Raw genomic sequence first — 20,499 nt, forward strand, 5'->3', positions numbered from 1 at the left:
CTCTTACACTCAGTGGGGTGTTTGCTGTTTGACATGTAAGCCGGTCTATGCCTAGTTTCAGAAGTAATACATCAATGTTATATTGATCGAAATGTATTACCACAGTTGTCCTTTGAAAATATTTTCTTGTGTTTGCAAAGATCATCTTGAATGGTTGTGGTCTGAAGGAGAGCCTCTACCTTAGCCCTGATAAATTAAGGAGCTGTTGGATTGTGTCTGCTGGCTTTGTATCATCCAAGGAAAATAGAGGATGTATCGCTGGTATCATATAAATTTACAAAAGCCATAGTAGAGTGGGGCAGACTGTGTGAGTATCTGTGCAATTTTTTAAAAAAAATTCTGAGCAGCACTGTCTGTGTATTTTATGTTTGTTTCATTCCCAGCTGGATTAAGAACTTCTGAGTTTGAAAGATTACCCCTCTAATGTATGCATAGAAGGAGCAGCCCAAGAACTTGAATGGTAGCTCCAGTGTGTAAGCTGAAGGAATCTCCTGGTGTTTTAGCCGCAGTGAGGAGGTCGGGCTAGGAACCCTGTAAAATAGCAGGAGAGGGTAGGGCATGAATGGGAGGGACAACAAAGACTGAGTCAGTCTGGCAAATATTTCTGACCCCCTTGAAGTGAATTTTTTCAAGTGATTTTTGATCATGAAGTGATCAAAAATCACTTCATGACACAGTAATGTTTGCCTGTTGTTGCATGGTGTTATCCTTCCTGCTTTGATAAGGGAAGTGAAAAGAGCAAAACATTGGCGTTCAGTGCAGAGGTGTCTGGTATCCAATAGAGTCTTGGCCAAATCCATCCTTCCTGTGGGGTAGCAGTCTGCATGGGGTGAGGAATGATCTGTTGAAGGCAACTGTCCATTGCGAACGTGCTGAACCTTACAGCAAAATTCAGTACAGTTGCCAGTGTGACTGCTGCTTGGGCGGCAGAGTGCTTCCACTGATGTATTGGAGACTGCTTCCAGTCAGTCAGCGGTTTAAGTCAATACATGGTACACCAGCTATGTAGTCTGCCCTCCCAGGTGCTCGATAAAACCTCTGGTTTTGAAGCTCCAGTGTTATCCTTGAGATGTTTAGTGTGTGGTATCCCTTGAGGTTATTCACTCTTGCTCATGTTGTTCAAAGTATATGATTGGTGATGTCATGGCTAGAAATGCTGATGATACACAACTATGTATTTCTTGCCTTTAAACTTAGTCAGCATTGTGCCTACTTTTGAAGAATGACATAATGATATCCTTATGCGGATACATTGATTTACATTGTATTGTACTAACTTGCAGAAGATGAGGTACTGTTGGGTGGGTAGGGACAGATGATAGGAGCATATCCTTTCCCATCTTGGCACTTTCCATGGTGAAAGGCTCCAGATGGAGTTACGGAACTGATAACAAATTCAACTTTGACCATCCTTTTTACACAGAAACTTGGGTATCGGCTTGACATGAACTTTTCCTTCAGCTGTATGGTTTGCATAAGCTTCACCCATATTTGTGTCTGGCTACTTTTAGCATAGATTACTGTGGTGTGGTGACCATGAAGCCTTATATGGACTTGCAGCTTGTTCTAGATCCAGCAACATGGCTGATTTTGCCAGTCTAGGCAACTACATATACTATTATTTATATGCATAGCTCTTTACAAAGGTTCCTACCCCAAAGGGTGTACAATTAGGAAGTAGACACAAGGGAAACAGAGGAAGGGGAGGGGAGTTGAGGCAGAGGTAAAACAGGGGAGGAATATGCAATGAACTTTAGATATATATATTTTAGGTTAGTTACAGTATGGCTTTGTGGAACTAGGAAGTTGTTCCAAAGGTTTCACAGAAAAAGTTAGTTTTGAGGAGGGATTTGAAGGAAGTAAGGCAGGAGATCTCATGGACGTATTCTGGAAGGCATTTCCAGGCATACAGGCAACAAGGGAGAAAGGATGAGGTTTGCATCGTCTGCCTGTATGCCTGGAAATGCCTCCCAGAATGGCAGACTGAATGAAAAATTGTGTGGATAGACCCAGGATAGGATAGTTTGTCAGATTCTTCGCCTATAATTACACCCTGGAATTTTTTTGTGGTTTGACACCTTCACTGCTTTTTAGGGATCCTGTCTTCATAACTTAAGCTGGTGTGGAACTACCTTTGCTGTAGTGCAGAACTGGCATGGTATGTGTTGGGTTGCTTTTTACAACCCCAGTAAAAGTTGCTTTTTCCCATATAGGAAATACTTAAGGCTCACTTTTCATGTTATGGCTGCCTAACTCCCACATCATGATTTGTTGTCACCAAAAATTCAAAGCAGCAGTTTGCAGAAGCAGTGGACACACAAATATTGTAGGAGGCTGTCACTGCGGCAAGCTCACTGCCTGGAGCCACTGCCACATAAGAGTGTTATTGTTTTTTTCTTGCAGCCCTCACATGGCATCTATATCTTGAAAAGCAGCCATAATCAGCCCTACTTTAAAGCATGATTATCTTAAGTTGCTACAACTATAATTGCATGGAAGACTGTAGCATACACAGTTAAGTTTCTTTTCATTTTCAAATTGCCGTTTAAGACAGAAGGTGCAGAAATGTATCTGTGTTTGTCAAGCAACATGAGCTACATATGCAATGTTGATATGAGAGAGTGGCTTAATAAGTAGAGATTAGGTAGGCATGGATCAGGGGGGACTGTTCAGGCTCAAGTCCCACCTTTGCCGTGGATTCACCAGGAGGCCTTGGAAGCTCACTCAGTTCCCTATCATGGAAGAAACAGGACCAGACCAGACACCTGTGTTTTATTAAACACATGCTCTCCGGTTTGGCTATAAAGTGCAGTGGTGGGGAACTTTTAATACTAAAAGGAGCATGTGAGGCATGGGATCAAAACTTTCCCCTGCCTTTTCTGCCCATGTTGCACTGCTTGAAGACATTTTCTCCTTGCTGGTTCACTTCTGATACTGGAGCTGGGCTGGAAAAAACATCTTCAGTCAGTGGAGCACATGAAGATAAGGTGGCGGCTTCATTCCACTACTTTTAGTATTAAAAGTTTAATCTTCCAGTTCTGTCTTGTATTCGAACCAGCAAATGTGTTTAATAAACAAGTGTGCATCTGTTTTGGCCCATAGTGACCTACCGTTAAGGGCAGTTGTGAAGACAATACACAATTAAGGTTGCAGTGCTATACACACTTACCTGGGAGTAGTGGGACTTCCTTCTGAGTAGATATGCATAGGATTGCAGCATCAGACTGTAAACCTCTTTGCAAACATAAAACAATCAGTACTAAAACAATCACTTAACTTAATATTAGTTCTAAGGATTACGTAGATCTTCAGTGTCTCTCTTAATTTATTCATTAGCATTGGAGAGAACTGAGGGATCCCACTGTGTGTCCCACAAACCTAATTTTATCTGTCAGTCTTGGGCACTTGTTTGGAACTATTATTGCCATACTGTCCAAGTGCTTCACAGCGTGTAACCTCTCAGTTCTATTTATCCTGTGAATTACTGCTGTTGTTTCTCAAGAGCTTGGCATGTCCATCAGCTCATATTTTGCCTCCTTATGAGAATTCTGATAAGTGTTCATTTAAATGGATGGATGATATTCTGGAGGTGACGGACTCGACCTTGGGGGAGCTGGGAGTGGCGACGGCCGACAGGAAGCTCTGGCGTGGGCTGGTCCATGAAGTCACGAAGAGTCGGAAGTGACTGACCGAATAAACAACAACAACAACAAACCTTGAAACAGCTTAAATTATACTTTCTGAACAGAAACTATAAAAAGATGTCAGATATGAGATTCAACTTCATAATAACGAGTAATTTTTTTTTCTTCATAGTGAAGCTAGTGGGGGAATGATACATCAATGCTGTCTTTCTCCCACAATCACCCTCTCTCATGAAGCAAACTTGTAACAACTGCATGGGCTGTTGAGAGAGTGATGTAAGTTGAGTTGCAGTAGGATTGTCAGGGTATGATGGGTTAACAGCTTTTCTTTTGTTTGGGGGAAGAGTATAAAAAGGACCATAGTGATACAAAAGATGAGTGCCCCAGGGGAGGCATTGCTTCTTACTACTGCTGTGAAGGAAGAATTGACCATGGGGCTACAAAGAAGTGTCCTACCCAGGTTTTTGTCATTTTGCATCTCTGTGAGAGGCTGTTCTACTAAACAGACTTTGCGCTGGTTTCTGAACTTGATAGGGAGGGAGATGGCAGAAGAGAAGCAGCTGCCTAATGATAGCTATTTGATATGAGTGAAACATTTAAAGAAATCTGGGGAAAGGTTCTGTGAACATTATATTAAATATTGCTCTTTTGTTTTGTTCTTCTGATGCAATTTGATAGCATTCTACTCAACTTTGGATTTATTTATTTATTTATTTGGCTAAACCATTTGAGGCGCTATTTACTGGTGTTAAAAATATTAAAAAATAACATTAATAGGGTATATAAAAATAGACTGGAAATCATCTGATTATTTATATAAATTATTAATAGCCATCTCTGGGGAAACTGCTTCCAGAATTGTGCTGCCATTACTGTCAGTTCCTGCTTTGGATGCTGCTAGTTTTTTTTAGGCCTGTCTGGTAGGCTGTACAGAGCTTGGAGGTTCATATGGGCTGAGATACTTCTATGGATGTGCTGGACCCAGGCTGTTAAGGGCAGCTTTGCCCAACCAGGTGCCCTCCAGATGTTTTGGACTACAACTCCTAGCACTCCAGAGCTTGGGCATGCTGACGGGGGCTGATGGGAGCTGTTGTCCAAAACATCCACAGGGTACCAGGTTGGGATAGGCAGGTTTAGCGCTTTAAAGTCCAAAATGTCCTAACAATCCCCTTGAATCTGGCCCACTGGTAGCCAGTGTACTGACTGACCACCTTAGGACTACTCAGTTCTCTACAGCCAGCACCCATTAATAAATGAGCTGCCAAATTCTGCACTAGCTACAGCTGCCAGACCATTTTCAAGGATAAGATGACATAGAATACTTTACAGCAGCCAGACAACCTAGTTGTCCCTAGTTTTGTTTTTGTTATTATTATGATAGAGAGAAAGATTATTATTTTTTCTTGTTGGGGGCGGGGGAGGAGTGCAACATTAATTCACTTTATTTCATGATATGTATGTCTTACTTTCCTGATTTTCTATTAAACTATAACCAGAGTGGCTATTTAGGATGCAATAGGACTGGCTCCAGGACTTTTTGGATTCCTGGGCAAGACAACTGCAGTGTTCCCTGAGCCAGGGCAAATGGCCCCTCTCTCCCAGTATAAGCCACTTTTCATGTAATTTCTGGGAGTACAATGTGGACAGTAGATAGGGATTGTGCAGTATGAGCCTTGGGCATCTGTCTAACCTTCCAGGTGTAGGCACGAGCAGTGCACACATTTTGTTTCTTTGGGTTTGTGATGGCTGTATGGTACTGTTGAACTTGCATGGGTAAGGCACATTTTAAGAAATCTCTTTCTTTGGCTATCATGTAGAAGAGGATACAGAGGGTTATATCCAGTGTTAGTCCTATGTAGAGTTCGCCCATTGAAATGAATGGGACTTAAGTTAGACTAATATTGAATACAATCCAGAGGAACCAATTATACGCTGATGTTCTTGGTATGGTGTTTTTCCTCATAGTTGTCTGCTTAATGGTTGCTAGACCCACTCCACTAAAAGATTTATATTAACTATAAATTAATAGTAAAAAGGACATAGTAATAGTAAATCTTTTTAATAAAAGATTTATATTAAATATAAATTATTATTATATTAATTAAATTAATTATTTATATTAATTATATTAACTCCCTAAGATAACATTTATCTTAAGGAGTTAATATAATTCTAAATAAAATAAAGAAGATTAAAACTGAAAAGTTGAAAGCAGTGGTTGGACATGGATGTGTGGATTAGATATATCAAATGAACCTGTTTTCAGAAGTAGATAAGTCCAAACTGAATGGGAAGGGAACTGAATATAAGCAGAGGAAATGTGAAGAAATGTTATATCTAATGGAAACAAGATATCTTTGCTAGAGTGTTTTGCAACATTGTATAACTCCTGGAGAACATGCAGCTGAAATGAAAAAAAGCGAAAGCCTGTATATTAAATGATGGAAAGAACATCTTGTTTACCTAAGTGCTATTTTATCAGTCAGCCTCTAAATGTGATCTATTCCCCATCCCATGCTGATTCACATCCTACTTTTGATCATAACATAGGGGATGTTTGCACCACAAGAAATCCCTGTTTAGTGTGTGAGAGGTTGTGGGGAGGCAGTCTTTCAGATAGCCTGGTCCAAAGCCAAAGCCAAACAGGGCTTTATAGGTAAGCTCCAGCAGCTTGAATTGGGCCCAGAAGCTAATCAAACCAGTGCAGTTGACATAAGACCAGTCTAATGTAGTCTAAATAGCGTATACTTGAGGCTGCTGGATGTTGCACCAGCTACTGTTTCCGGACACTTTTCAAGGGCAGCCTCACCTCGAGCGTGTTGCAGTAATCCGATCAGGTTTAGATTGACCAAGGCATGCATTGCTTTGACCAGACCTGCCTTTCCCAGAAAGAGGTGCAGCTGGGCACACCAGCCAAAACTGGGTAAAGGTTCTCGGCCACAGCAGCCAGGATGTCAGATCCAGGAGCAACGTTGGACCCAGTAGCGCCCCCAGGCTGTGAATCTGACCCTGCAGAGGGAGTGCAACCCCATCCCAAACAGGATTGACTCCCAATCCTGGATTAGCTAGTCTGTTGTCTTGTCTGAGCGTCAGCTTTAGTCCACATCCAGTCCATTGCTGCGCCTAAGCACTATCCCTTATTTGCTGCGTTTCAGCTCAAGGTACTGATCACCTTTGTGTTTAATTGAAAACCTATTACAGCATATAGTTGTGTAGTTCTTTTTGCTGCTGAAATAGTTTTGCTATTGTTTTGTGTACTCATGTGTCTTTGACCTAGTTCTCACTGACAGGGTAAACCTGTGTCCTAAGAGCACCGCTTTAGACTGTGTGTATGGTCACATGATGCTATGCTTTCTCATTAAAAGAGATTTCTACACATAGAGAAATTAAGAAGGCGAGGCTAGAACACTGCCCCTGATTTGCTAGTTTTATTAGTGCAGGAGCATTCAGTCATATGAGCCCCCATTACAGTCTAAAGTGGTACAGCCCAAACATCTTAACCATCTTGGTGAGAACTGGGCCTTAATTACTGATTTAAAATAAGTCTACAGTTAGCTGTCCTGATAGCTTAATTCCTGAAATCGAATTGCGTTTTTCCTTTTCCAGTTTGTTCAATTCTTCTGGGTTGCAAAAACAATGATTGGAGTTAACCACTCACCTGAGGTAGCTAACTATTCTTTCAGGACAAATAGCTTGGCAAGCCGATGGCTGGAGCTGACTCGTGTCAGGAGTTTTATGTGCAGGCTGAGTGAATATGTAGGTAACTTCAGGATGAGGACTTGACTTCAAAGCTCTCTGTTAAAAGGATCTCTCAGAAAGCCCACCTTGTAGGCTTGCTGGAAGGAAGGTTACCACAAGTGCCATCAAGAGGGAGCAGGAGAATAAGGGGATAAAAAGCTGTAGCGGCTTCTTTTTTCCTGTCCTCAATTCCCTCTTCAGTTCTCTAGCAGAGGAATGAAACCTTTTGGCATGTAGTATCTGCACTGGAGCTCCCTAAGAGTTTGAGGGGATAAATTGCAACATGCTGACAGCTTCTGAAGTTATGAATACCGTGAGCTCAAGTATCCTCACTAGATTTTGCAGAAAGATTCTTTTGGTGGCTGTGGAGAAGGCAGGAACACCTCATACCAAATTGACTGTTGCTTGGGAGGCCTAACCCACTAATGACATGCAGCACCACTACTTTACCATCTGTTAACAGCTTTTAGAATTTTCTTGGCCATGTCTGTGGTGGTGGTGAACAAACTGCTTTCGCTCCTGGTGAGGAACCTGTGGTTTTCATCTATTGTCAATTGTGGCTTTTATGTGGTGGACATAAAAGCATGAATAGTGGAATGATGTGGCTCCTGTCACTTTTCACTCTGGTGCTGCTAGGTAGATTACCCTTCACCCCACCAGGTGTTTGTTCGAGGCTGACTTAACTCGCAAAGGAAGCAGACCATGGAACAATGTGCAGATGCAGCATGTTGTGTTTTGTTCTTAGCATACCTGGGATGAATATATCCCAAGTATATGGCAGCCTTCCCCAACTAGTGCCTCCTGGATGGTTTGGACTTCAATTCCTGTCGGCTCCAGCCAGCATGGCCAATACTGGGAGTGGCAGTCCAAAATATCGGGAGGGTGCCAGGTTGGAGAAGGCTGCTATATGCTTCAGAGACCTGGCTATCTATATCCTGTATATCTGTCGATACAGTTTAGCCTCATCATGACCCTAGGTGTGTGTCTTCTCAGGTCCCACGGAGACTTGAAGGCCTTGTCAGGTACAGCCAGGTTAGTGTTTTTGTAGCCCTGTCAGTCTCAGGAATCAGAGCTCTGATGAAGTTGTCAAGGAGCAAAAGCCCTGTGAATACCATGGTCTGCCTCTTATGATTGTGACATTTAATGAGATGTTGGTAAGCTAGTTTGGGCTTCTTATCTGTTCCCTTTTCTCCTTCTCTGATTGACTAGATACATTAATGCTGTATATAAAATGCCCAGCCTATAAAAAGCTAGGAAGCTTTTTGAAGTGCAGGAAGGACTTTTCTGCTTGATCCTAGGACCACTTCCCACATGTAAATTTGTGAATGTGACAAAGCACGTGTTCGTGAACACATGCATTATATAAATCCACTTCTTGGGGAGACATGTCAGCTACAGCTTGCTGTTGAGTGTGTACTAAGTGGCAAAACTGGGTTTGCCTCTGTGTCCCACAGAGGAATTGCTTGGAAGACTTCCCACTTCTTTTTTTGTTTTATTTTTGGTCTACTAGGTGCTTTTCCTAGTTGTTGTTTGCTGCTTTGGCTTGGGTTCCCCCCCCCCCCTCCATTTAGGTGAAAACAATTCACATATCTTGGCACAGTTGCTATGAACAGTATAGCTTTTCCAAGAGGCTCTCTTAATGACTTGCTGTATTTCTTTCATTATCTTTAGTGGTATCAGCAAATAATTTGTTTGGGCTTCCTATGTTGCCTTTAGCCTACAGAGTATGGGTGGTTCGGCCCCAAAGCCAAATGTTAGCTTGTTACCACCTATGCTACAGTATTTTGTGGGTATCAAACGGCATTAATTTTCATAATTAAGCCTGGTTGTATTAGCTGAGAGTTTTGGTTATTGGGTGGTATAGTAATGTAACATGTAAATAAATAATAAGGTTGTATGATTCTGGTTTCCACCTCTGTTCACTGAAAACACATGCCTGATATAATACTTACCTCACTGGATGAATGTAGGATAATTTCCAAGATTAATGAACTTGCAGGACTAGTATGCCACATGCTTACTGGTTTTTGCAGTTTTTTAACTTGGAAATTATAGCTCCATTGTGTAGATGTGAGAGTGTGATTCCTGTGAGAGTCATACAGCTAAATTGGTATATTTTACTTGGAACGTCTTGACCTTATTCAGAGGGTAATGATAGGATTACATTGTTCCAGTCATTGAATTCTTGTTAGTCCTGGATGTATTTTCTGTACATTTGAGTAGTATGATCCAACTCTAGTGTCTGAAATCCATACTGAAGGTTAGGATGTTTTGTTTTGTTTTTCTCTCATAAGTTTTTATAAGAGAGCACTTAAGAGGATGTAGGTATAACTTTAAGCATCAACTTATTCCCAGTTTTATCTGGAACTAATAAAGTTTTCTAAAATGGCCCTTGTAATGTTCAGATATTCCAGTATAAAATGCCAGTAAATGATCTGGACATGAAAACAACTGTTCTGAGTCACCTATGAGAGAACATTGAAAAAACACAATGTATGAATGTGTTTGAGCTGCTATAGTTAAACATTGTTTTTGTTGTTTTCCTTTGACAACAGCACCAGCAGTTTTATGCAGTATCTGTGTTTGTGCTCCCTCAAAGAAAGGGAAAAATAATTACCTATCTTACCTAAAATTACCTTGAAGATCCTGTTTATTTCATTCACTTTGTGAGCCTACCTGGGCCAAAATATGGATTGGGATATTAACTTGGTCTTTTGCCAGTGAGCTGTGTAGTGCTGGCTGAAGGAAGGGATGCTGAAATTGAGAGCTGAAAAATGGGACGGAGCCTAGACTTCCATTTTTCTCTAAGAATTTGGACTGGGATTGTGCAGCTTAAGACATACCTAACCAATGGGGAAAATAAAACTGGCAAGATAGCTTGTTTGGAGTAGTAAAATCATAGAGTAAGGTAAGATAAGTTTGAGTTTAACAAGCAGAGCAATTGTATACTCCAATACACTATTGGGAGAGAGATGTCAGCACAACATCTGCTGTATCCTATGCTCACCCGGCCCAGAACAGGAGGGGAGAAACACACTGCTCTGGGAAGCACAGAATGGTGCAGTGATATCAGCTCCACCCTCAGCATCCATGGCAACACTGTCAGTGCCCATGATTGGTGGGCACTGACAATGTGGCGATATTGCAGAGATGCCCCCATGTCAACTGGACATGGGAGGAGCCAATCCACTCACACTGATGGAGATGCCTCCATTATGCCATCCTTGAACATAGAAATTCAATTCCCCTCATACCACACATCTCTCACAAGTACTGTTTTTGATCAGAACACATGAAGGAAGGGAAGGGAAGAGGGGCCATATAACATAGCGTCCAAACATCTCCCTTGGGTAGAGGCCTTCAGAGAAGCATGCACAGCCCTCTTGGGACAAGGTTTCATGACGTACCGAGGGAGGAAAAGAGCCTTTTGCCAAGCAGGGAAAGGGAAGGACCAGGATAGGCGACAGCTGCACGTAGGTGTCAGCAGCAGCCTTGAGTGGCTCACTGCGTAGGGCACAGGGTTGAGAAACCAGAGATATGAGTTTGATCCCCACCAGGAGGGTAGGGAAGGACCCCTTGCCTTTTGCATGCCTGGTCAACAAGGGTCATGTCAAAGGCAAAAGAGAGGGAGCTCCTGGGACTCAAACCTACACTGAGCAGAGCGGGCAGAGCAGTTCCACTCAGCCACAGCAGCAGACAGAAATCAGATGCATCATCATTTGTCCCCACTAATCCTAACACCCAGTCATAGATGCCAGGAGCGCATGGCTGCAGGAGAAGCCCTAGCCTGGTGGAACAGCTCAAGTTTCACATGCAGGAGGTCCCAGGTTTGAACCCAGGGTACAGCCGCACACTGCAAAAGGTGGGGAAGACGGACTCCTGTGCTCAGGCACAGCAAAGCCCTTTGGGAGGAGAACTGCATGGGACAATAACCTGGCTTCTGCGTAGGCCCGCTAGCCTTTCTGGCCCACCCCTCCTTTTCCTTTCCTCCACCCCCAGCTGACTGCTTCATACAACATGGTGGCAGCACCCTTCTCTTCAGTGTATGCCCTGCCCCTTCACAGTGCAGGGAGTCTGAGTGAGCAGAGAGTGAAGGAGCCCCTGGCCCTGGGCAGTGGTAGTATCAAGGCCCCCCTGCCTGTTCCATCCTGAGACGATCTGAAGCCACATCATGCTAGGATGTGGAGAATGGATCACTATTCACCACTTCCTAGCGTCAAAGGGACAACACACATGGCAAAAAGTCATAACCTTTATTGAATAGCATTCGGGACAGAGGAAATCCTGAATGGACAAGACATGTACGTGGGTTTGCCACCCAGTCGTCCTAGCAGGGCTCCTGTGCCCTGGACAGTTGTGTGACGGACAGCAAGTGCAGTGTCCCTCATGGCTCCAGCTCCATGTTAGAACACCATCACTTGTTGCATAACTGGCATACAATTTTGTATACTGCCCTGGTAGTGTTAAATGGGAGGGTGGCATAAACATATTTAAAATGAATAAATAAGCCACCTGTTAATTATCTGTCACAGAGCTGGCAAGGGTGCAGGAGCTGTTTTGTGCAAAGTGCTCCCTTTTCCCATCACCAGAGTTCTCCCTTGTGTGCGTGACCTAAGCCAGAGACATACAGCCCTATGCTTTGCACCCTCTTATCTGAGTTGTGGCTTCCCTGTGTGGGGTTTATTCACTGATAGTGGCATGCTGTGATTGGGTGCCGATTTGTGCCATGTACTACACTCAGTCTTTGCAATGTGGGCAGGGTGTGAGGCACAGTTGGGGGTGGTTCTTTTGTCTTCCTTTCCGCTGAGTTGAATGGGAAGAATGTTCCTTGCACTAGGTCTGTGGTCAGTGCAATGTTCTGCCATTATCGGGTGTGTTCAGGGTCAGAAGGGGCATAGGATTTGGATATATGATGTCCGCAGCATTCGCATAGTCCACAAGGGAGGTTACCTGATCAAAACATGAGATCAGATTCGTCTGGCAGGACTTGTTCTTGACAAATCCATGTTGGCTTCAAGTAATCACTGCATTGTTTTCAAGGTGCTTACAGATGGATTGCTTTATCATCTGCTCCAGAATTTTCCGAGGGATTGATGTCAGACTGACTGGTCTGTAGTTCCCAGGTTCCTGCTTTTTACCCTTTTTGAAGATAGGGACAACAATAGCCCTCCTCCAGTCATCTGGCACTTCACCTTTCCTCCATGATTTCTCAAAGATAATAGACAGTGGAACTGGTTCTTCTGCCAGTTCCTTTATTACTCTAGGATGCAGTTCATCTGGCCCTGGAGATTTGAACTCATTCAAAGTAAGTAGGTCTTCCTTGACCATATGCCTATCGATCTCAAGCTGCAATCCTGCCCCTTCAGCCTCTACTTTGCCTTTGCCAGGCGGTCGTAGACCCTCTTTTGGGAGCAGACTGAGCCAAAGTAGGAATTGAGCACCTCTGCCTTTTGTCATCTGTTATCATTTTGCCATCCTTATTTAAGAGCTGAACCACCATTTCTTTCCTCTGTCTTTTACTGTGCACATAGCTGAAGAAAGCCTTGTTACTTTTAGCATCCCTTGCTAACCTCAGCTCGTTCTCAGCTTAGCCTTCCTGACACCATCCCTGCAATTCTGTGCCACCTGCCTCTAATCTTCCTTTGTTGCTTGTCCTTCCTTCCACTTCCTATATGTGTCCTTTTTTGTTTTCAGGTCATCTCTAAGCTTTTTGTGAAGCCACATAGGCTTCTTCTGTTGTCTTCCACCTTTTCTTCTTGTTGGAATTGTTTGTAATTGTGCCTTGAGAATTTCCTTTTTTAAAAACTCCCACCCATCTTGGACTCCTTTTCTCGTTAGAGTCGCTTGCCATGGGACCTTATTTATCATTGTTCTGAGTTTATTAAAATTGGCTTTCCTAAAATCCAGGGTACGCGTTTGGCTACACTCGGCTTTTGCTTCCTTTAGAACCAAGAACTCAAGTATAACATGGTCGCTTTCCTCCAGAGTTCCTGTAACTGCTACTTTACCCACTAAGTCATCTCTGTTGGTTAGGATCAAGTCAAGGATAGCTGATCCTCTAGTTCCTTCCTCTACTTTCTGTAGGAGGAAGTTATCCACCACGCAAGTCAGGAATTTCCTGGAGGGGCCATGTTTTGCAGAATTTGTCTCCCAACAAATATCGGGGAAATTGAAGTCCCCCATTACTACTACATCATGCTTCCTTGAAACATTGGCTATTTGCTTTTCAAAAGTTTCATCCTTGTCTTCTCCTTGATTGGGTGGCTGATAGTAGATTCTGACCACCATGTTCCTTTTATTCTTTGCTCCATTTATTTTAACCCAGATGCTCTCGATGGGGCTACCAAGCTCATCCTCCTGTATTTCTGTGCAGAAATATGTATTTTTCACATAGCGCAACCCCACCTCCCTTTCTCTTCCTCCTGTTCTTTTTGAACAAGTTATATCCTTCTATTGCTGTATTCCAGTCATGAGAGTCATCCCACCAAGTCTCAGTTACACCTATCAAGTCATAATTTCCCTCTTGTATTAAGAGTTCAAGATCGTTCTGTTTATTTCCCATACTCTGGGCATTAGTATGTAGACATCGAAGACCATGTGCTTCATAGTCTGGCTTTCTTCCTACATGTTTGAAGACTATTATTGGGTGCTATTAGAGCTGTTCTCTCTGTTGCAGTGCATGAGCCCTCGTCCGTTGTTACCCCCAACTTTACGTCTCCTTTCCCCATAGGATTCAGTTTAAAGCCTTCCTGATGAAGTTCTTCATGCTGTGGCCAAGCACATTCTTCCCATCCTTTGTGAGGTGCAACCCATCCCTTGCCAACAGTCCATCTTCCAGGAAGTATAGCCCGTGGTCCCAGAATCCAAATCTCTCTCGTCGGCACCACCTTCGTAGCCAGTCATTCACCTGGAGTATTTTTCGTTCCCTTTCTATCTCTCTTCTAACTACTAGAAGGATGGATGGGAAAACTATCTGGGCCCCAAAGTTCTTGAGTTTCCTTCCCAAAGCTTCAAAGTCTGACATGATTTCTTCGTAGCTCTGCTTGGTGGTATCATTTGTTCCCACATGGATGAGAAGAAAGGGATACCTGTCAGTGGGCTTTATGAGTGCAGGCAACCCTTCAGTCACGTCTCTAAGCCATCCTCCCAGGAGACAGCATACCTGGCGAGTCCACGGGTCTTCGCATCATACTTGGGTTTCGATCCCATGCAACAAGGAGTCTCCCACTACTACCACTCTTCTCATTGTTGTAGGCCTTGGTTTCATCGCCTCTGCTTGACTGACCTTCAGTCTCTTGCTCACTCTTGTGCAGGTTCCCCTGTAATTCTTCCTCTGCAGGCTGTCCTCCAGCCTCATCCTCGAGTACCTGGAATTGGTTCCATAGCTCCACTGCTTCCACTGGTGCAGAGTGGCTTCCAGTTCTTCTTCTCCTAACTGTCATCCTTTTCCAAGGAGTATCCTCTACTCCATTTTTCCTCACCTCAGCAGTTCCCACTTCTTCAGCTTGCTGTTGCTCTTCAAGCTTCTGGTCTTCACTTTGCTGCTGTTGTTCCACCATTCTGTCCAAGAACTCTTCGTGTTCTCTTATTCCGTGGAAGGTCGACAGTCGCCGCTCCAGTCCTCTTCCTTTTTCTTCCAGCAGTGTGATCAACTTGCACTTGTTGCAGGTGTAGGCTATGTTGTTCTCAGGCAAGAAAACAAACATGGCACACACCTTGCAGGTCACCACCACTGGAGAGTCTTGTCTTTCCATAGCCTCTTTCCCTTTTTGTGTCTAGCTTTCTGATTGTTCTAGCGTAGCCTGGTCCTGGTCCTCTACTCACTGGAGGTTAAAAACAGAGTCCTACTGGTCTGGAAGTGTGTGTTACAAGAAAAATAAAGTTACAAAAATGTTTTTTAAAAATGTTAAGGGCCTCCCCCTTGACTTCCCCTGGCCAACTCCTGTTTGCTCTCCCTGTCCACTCGCTCTGATCGCTCACTCTCTGGGAGCTTGCTTGCTTCTATAGTCCCTAGACCAGCTGAAGCAGCTTCCTCTGCTCTGCTCAGCTGGGAGGCGGGAAACAGACTGAAACTTCCTGCCCACACAGCTGCTGGGAGTACTCAGGCCACACCCCCTCAATTCAATTGGAGCTCTTAGGAGCACTAATGGTTTTGTTTTCCATGTAAGTAGTAATTACTGGGAAATTATGTACATTCCTTAGCATCCCTAGCACTCTAATATTTAATTAGCTCAGGCAGCAGGGAGGCAGCATGCCATTTTGATTTATCAGATTCTTATTTGTTGCCACCCACGTCAATCCCTCAGAGCCTGTTTTGCCGTCAAGATTATTGTTTGAAGTTTGTCAAACTTAGGTACCCTGAGATGATAATCCCTGTCTACTAGAACTAGGGATTCCATTGCGTTCTCGCCAGACAACTTTGTTTCACTCTATATAATTGATAATGTCACTGCATTCCTCTATGAAACTCTGAAATTCATCCATAAGTGATAAAATAACTCTGCTATTGTATTAGTAACAGATTTCAGATGATGAGCAAAATGGTTTCCTATACCTTTTTTTGGAATGGGAAGATCCCTGTATCCACAGGACACATGTGAACATTTCCTTTCCATAGGTAACTGTAAAATGTAATGTGCAAACCAAGCAATTATGGGAATTCGCAGTCCCCTTGATCTTGGCAACAGCTAGCATTGTCATAGGAATTGCTGTAGACTATATCTATGATTTGCCTGTTTCAAATGTTACATTTCCTTTTTTTAATATAAAAATGTGAAGTACTCGAGAAATAATGTATTGAAGGGCACTATATAAAGTCATTATATTTTATTTATTTATTTAAAACATTTCTATCCCACCCTATATCATTAAGATTTCAGGGCGGCATACAGATAAAATCAGTGTAAACAGTATAAAACAGTAAATTTAAACACTTAAAACATATTAAACTATTAAACAAGCTAAAACTAGGTAAAATCTAAAACAATAAAACAGTTAAAACAATGTGCTAGGGAATGCATTTAGCCCTCAAGGGCTTTGGTAAAAAGCCATGTTTTTACCTGGTGCCGAAACGAGACCAGTGTCTGCCCCAATCGGGCCTCCAAGGGGAGGGCATTCCACAATCGGGGTGCCACAGCAGAGAAGGCCCTCTCCCACATTCCACCATAGTGTATGTCTCGTACTGGTGGGTCGCAGAGGAGGGCCCCTCCAACAGATCTCAGTTCTTGGGCAGGCATATATAGGGAGAGGCACTCCCTCAAGTATCAAGGTCCGAAGCTGCTTAAGGCTTTAAATGTCATCACCAAAACCTTGAATTCCAACTGGAAACGTATTGGCAGCCAGTGCAATTCCTTTAAAACCGATATTATATGGTTTTTATGAGCAGTCTAGCTGCTGCATTTTGCACTAGCTGCAACTTCCAAGTCATCTTCAAGGGCAGCCCCACGTAAAGTGCATTGCGATAGTCTAATCGGGAAGTTACCAGTGCATGTACTACTGTGGCGAGGTTATCCCTGTCCAGGAAAGGCCGTAGCTGGCGGATTAGCTGAAGTGGCCCCAAGTACTCCGGGCCATGGAGTCCACCTGGGGCTCCAGTGACAGGGATGGATCTAGGAGTACTCCCAAGCTACACACCTGCTCCTTCAGTGGGAGTGCAACCCTGTCCAGGACAGGCTGCTTACCCAATTCCCGGACCTGGGAACCGCCAATCCACAGAGCTTCCATCTTGTCAGGATTTAGCTTCAGTTTATTGCCCCTCATCCAGCCCATTATAGCCTCCAAGCACTGGTCCAGCACCTTCACCGCCTCAGCTGACTCCAACAACAAGGAGAAATAGAGCTGAGTATCATCAGCGTACTGGTGACACCCCACATATGTAAAGAAACATTATCTGTCTGAGTGGTATGTGGCCAGGACCTGTTAGGACTACTTGCACTCATGAAGTATAATATGAACCTGCAGTTTGGTTACTATTCCTGCTCCTTGTAAATACTAGCATGGAAGGTATTGGTCTAGTGAAGATCAGTGGTATTATCTGAGAAGCCACCAACATTTGAAATATTGGGTGGACATTACTGATCTAGTGGAATTTCTCAAGGTTTTGTTAAATTATGATTATAGCTGCATATTATTTTGTACACATCTGGGGTAGTGGCTTTCTGCCCATAATAAACATTGGAGGACAAGGAAAGATCTGTAGTTCTTTGTAGAGGTCTTAAGTCTCTAGCTGAAAACAGACCATTGTTCCTGCATTGTAGAAATAACCCCAGCCTCTAACTAGACTTGCTTCTCATGTCTCTGCAGCCCTTAATTCCTGTTTCTTGTGTGCCCTGTTGATTGGCTTCAGACTTCGAGGGTGCTGCCTGTTATTCTTTTGGAGAAAGTTGTAAAAATTGTTCTTGCTTCACACATCCTTTTTTGTAAGGCACCTTTATCTCTGTAATTGGGGAATTATGTTGTCAATTTTTAGCGGGCCGCTTACAAGTCTGCATGTGATACTCTTACATGCAGTTATGTATGTACTTCCTCCCCTTTCTGACAAGCTTAGTGCCATGCTAATAATTGTATGAACTTAACTTGTAAGCCACTTTGAGGGTTTCTAGAGAACCAAAAGAAAGGATATACACTGAAAAATAATAAAGTTGTTTTAGCTGTGTTGGCTGTAAGTATTTTGATTGCAGATAGCATGGTAACAAAATAATCTATTACAGCCCTCTTACATATTTATCACAAATTATTTGCCATTTTTTTCTGTAGCAGAGACATCATGAAATTATGTTTTAGAAAAAGATGTTAGATGGTATTACTTAAATTACGCATTATGAAGGTGGTATTTTGTATCCTTCAGCCTGAAAAGTTATCTAAAGTTCCACCTTTATAATGTGTTAATCTAAAGCTAAAGCTGTGTTAATCATGTTTGGCTATGATCCAGTGGTTTAAGCAAAATGTTGGCTTGGGGTGATGGGATTTGTAGTCCAACACATTTGGAGGGTGCCAGCTTCGGGGAAGGCTAATGTAGAAGGCTGGGAATATAATAAGCTAGTCTTCTGTGAATTATTTCCTGTCTAACTCAGGAGTTCTCCTGCTATTCTGATTCTTCCTATTCCTCCTCACTAGGCTAGAAACTTTGGGGAGAAAATGGAGACACTCTCCCAGGAACCTCTTCTTTGTATGGAAACAATGGGGCTCATCTCAATAGACCTTGAGCAGGATATGTTCCTGACTGGGTAGCTGCTATTTCTCTGGTTGAGGACAGGCAGTCACCATTTATAGTCCTGTTATTTATTTATTTATTTATTTATTTATTTATTTTCCACCATGAGGGAAGGTCTGAAGAATTTCTCCTCTCTTTTTCCCTTTTTATCTTGGCTTGCTACTAGTTCCTGACTCTCCTACTAAGGTTTCATCAGGAGCCAAACTTTATATGAGTATAACTTTGGGAATGGACTTCTGCTTCCTTCTTGAAATAATTTCAGAAATTGGATGGTGGATGGGTGAGGTGAAAGCACTGACTCTTCCTACATTTTTATTCGTATGTTTGCAACCTACAATAGATACAGAGATCAAATGTGGTGTTCCTTGTATTGCTTTAATTCAGTTAAGATGCCCCATCTACAGTTGGTATAAAATGATAGACATTACGAGCTACATTCCTAAGGGCACAATCTTATTCATGTTTAGACAGAAAAGCATCCTACAACTCCCAGCATTCTCCAGCCAGCTGTGTAACTTTTTTTCTGTATAAACATGCTTAGGATTGCACCCAAGGTTTCTCCTCTTTGTAGTGAAACTAAGTTCGCAGTCTTATATATCTGTACCTGGGAGTAAGTCCCATGGAATTCAGTGGGACTTACCTCTGAGTAGACCTGCATAGGATCGCATTGCAATAGTTTTTTCTGAGTGTATTTTGAAAAAAATACAGTATGGGAGTGTTTTAACTTTTGGAAAAGAAAGTATTTTCTGAAAAGACAACTTCTAATACTTGCATATATATATTTTTAACTTTCCCACAGATATGCACTTATTTGGCCATTATCCTGCTCATGATGATTTCTATCTAGTAGTGTGCAATATCTGCAATCAGGTAGTCAAGCCACAGGTTTTCCAGTCACACTGCGGTAAGTGAAAACTTTTGTTCCTGGATTATGGCTCGGTGTACATGTCCCATAAGAAATGGTGCGTTGGCAGTTTTCATTTGAACGCCTCATCTTTTAAAATCCATTTAGATTAATTTCCCTAAGGTTAGAATCTTGAACACATGTAAAACACATCCAGTTGCTGGTGGTAGCTTTTACAGGAGGAGTGGCAGACGTTTGTTTGTTTGTTCATTTGTTTGTTTGCACATGACTTCCCTTCCAGAGCTAGCCCAAAGACAGAAAATCATAGTGGCCCCTCCCTTCCTATTAGTCAGGGTTGGATAATCTAGCTCACCCCAGTTGGCTTGGTGGCAGGGGAGGCAGGCTCCGGGAAGGGAGATGAGCCTAAACCTGCATCTTCAAGAAAAGGCAAGGTGACGTGCCTCTGCCTCCTTCTTTCAGCTCCGAGCTGGAGAAGGGAGGGAGAGGTGCACGGGCTGCCCTCTCTTCTGAGCTTGGAGCGCCTATTAGGTGCAAAGGCCAGTTGATGTGCCTCCACCTGCCCCCTGAATCTTGAAGCTGAAAGGGGAGGCAGAGGCTTGCCTCTGTGCCTGCGAGGAGCTTGGAGCACCCTTCAGGCACAGGAGGACAAGCAAGCCCCAGTCCTCCTCTCCAGCTCTAAGCTGTTGGGGAGTGTGGCTTGATTTCTGCCCTCCCTCCCCAGCTCTCAAGCTAGGAGCTGGAAAGAGGAGCAGATTTCCCCCAACCTCATGCTGGGTTGCATGAGGTTGCAACCCAGCAACGCTCCTGCCTCTGGAGCGGGGCTGGGGGCTGGTGACAACAAATTTTTGCGTGGCCAGTAAGGCTAGCCAAGATTTGTCAGACCCTGTCGCCACTAATTTACATGGGTACAATTCGCTGGGATATTATCCCTGCGCAGCCCCTGTTGAAATTAATGTTGTACCCCATGGTTCAGATCTGCCAGTTTCCCACTCTGCTGTCCTTAATGGCCATGCTTGGATTACTTTCTCATTGGGCAGAAG

General features: G+C 43.3%; 1 protein-coding gene across 5 annotated transcripts in view; it reads left to right on the forward strand.

Annotated features, from left to right (window-relative positions):
• ATXN7L1 (ataxin 7 like 1) overlaps positions 1–20,499 on the forward strand; it is a 93,521-nt gene that overhangs the window by 10,455 nt on the left and 62,567 nt on the right. For 3 of the 5 annotated variants that reach the window (XM_084811438.1, XM_084811436.1, XM_084811444.1), the window contains exon 3: positions 19,394–19,498. The exons of the other annotated variants lie outside the window; for them this stretch is intronic. In XM_084811438.1, coding sequence (XP_084667564.1) covers positions 19,394–19,498 — 105 coding nt within the window. The remainder of the gene's footprint in view (positions 1–19,393; positions 19,499–20,499) is intronic. 5 annotated transcript variants of the gene reach the window in all.

This window comes from Heloderma suspectum, chromosome 7 (genome assembly GCF_057233095.1).
Source record: "Heloderma suspectum isolate Gila_16-S chromosome 7, 16-S_ref, whole genome shotgun sequence".
NCBI lineage: Eukaryota > Metazoa > Chordata > Lepidosauria > Squamata > Helodermatidae > Heloderma > Heloderma suspectum.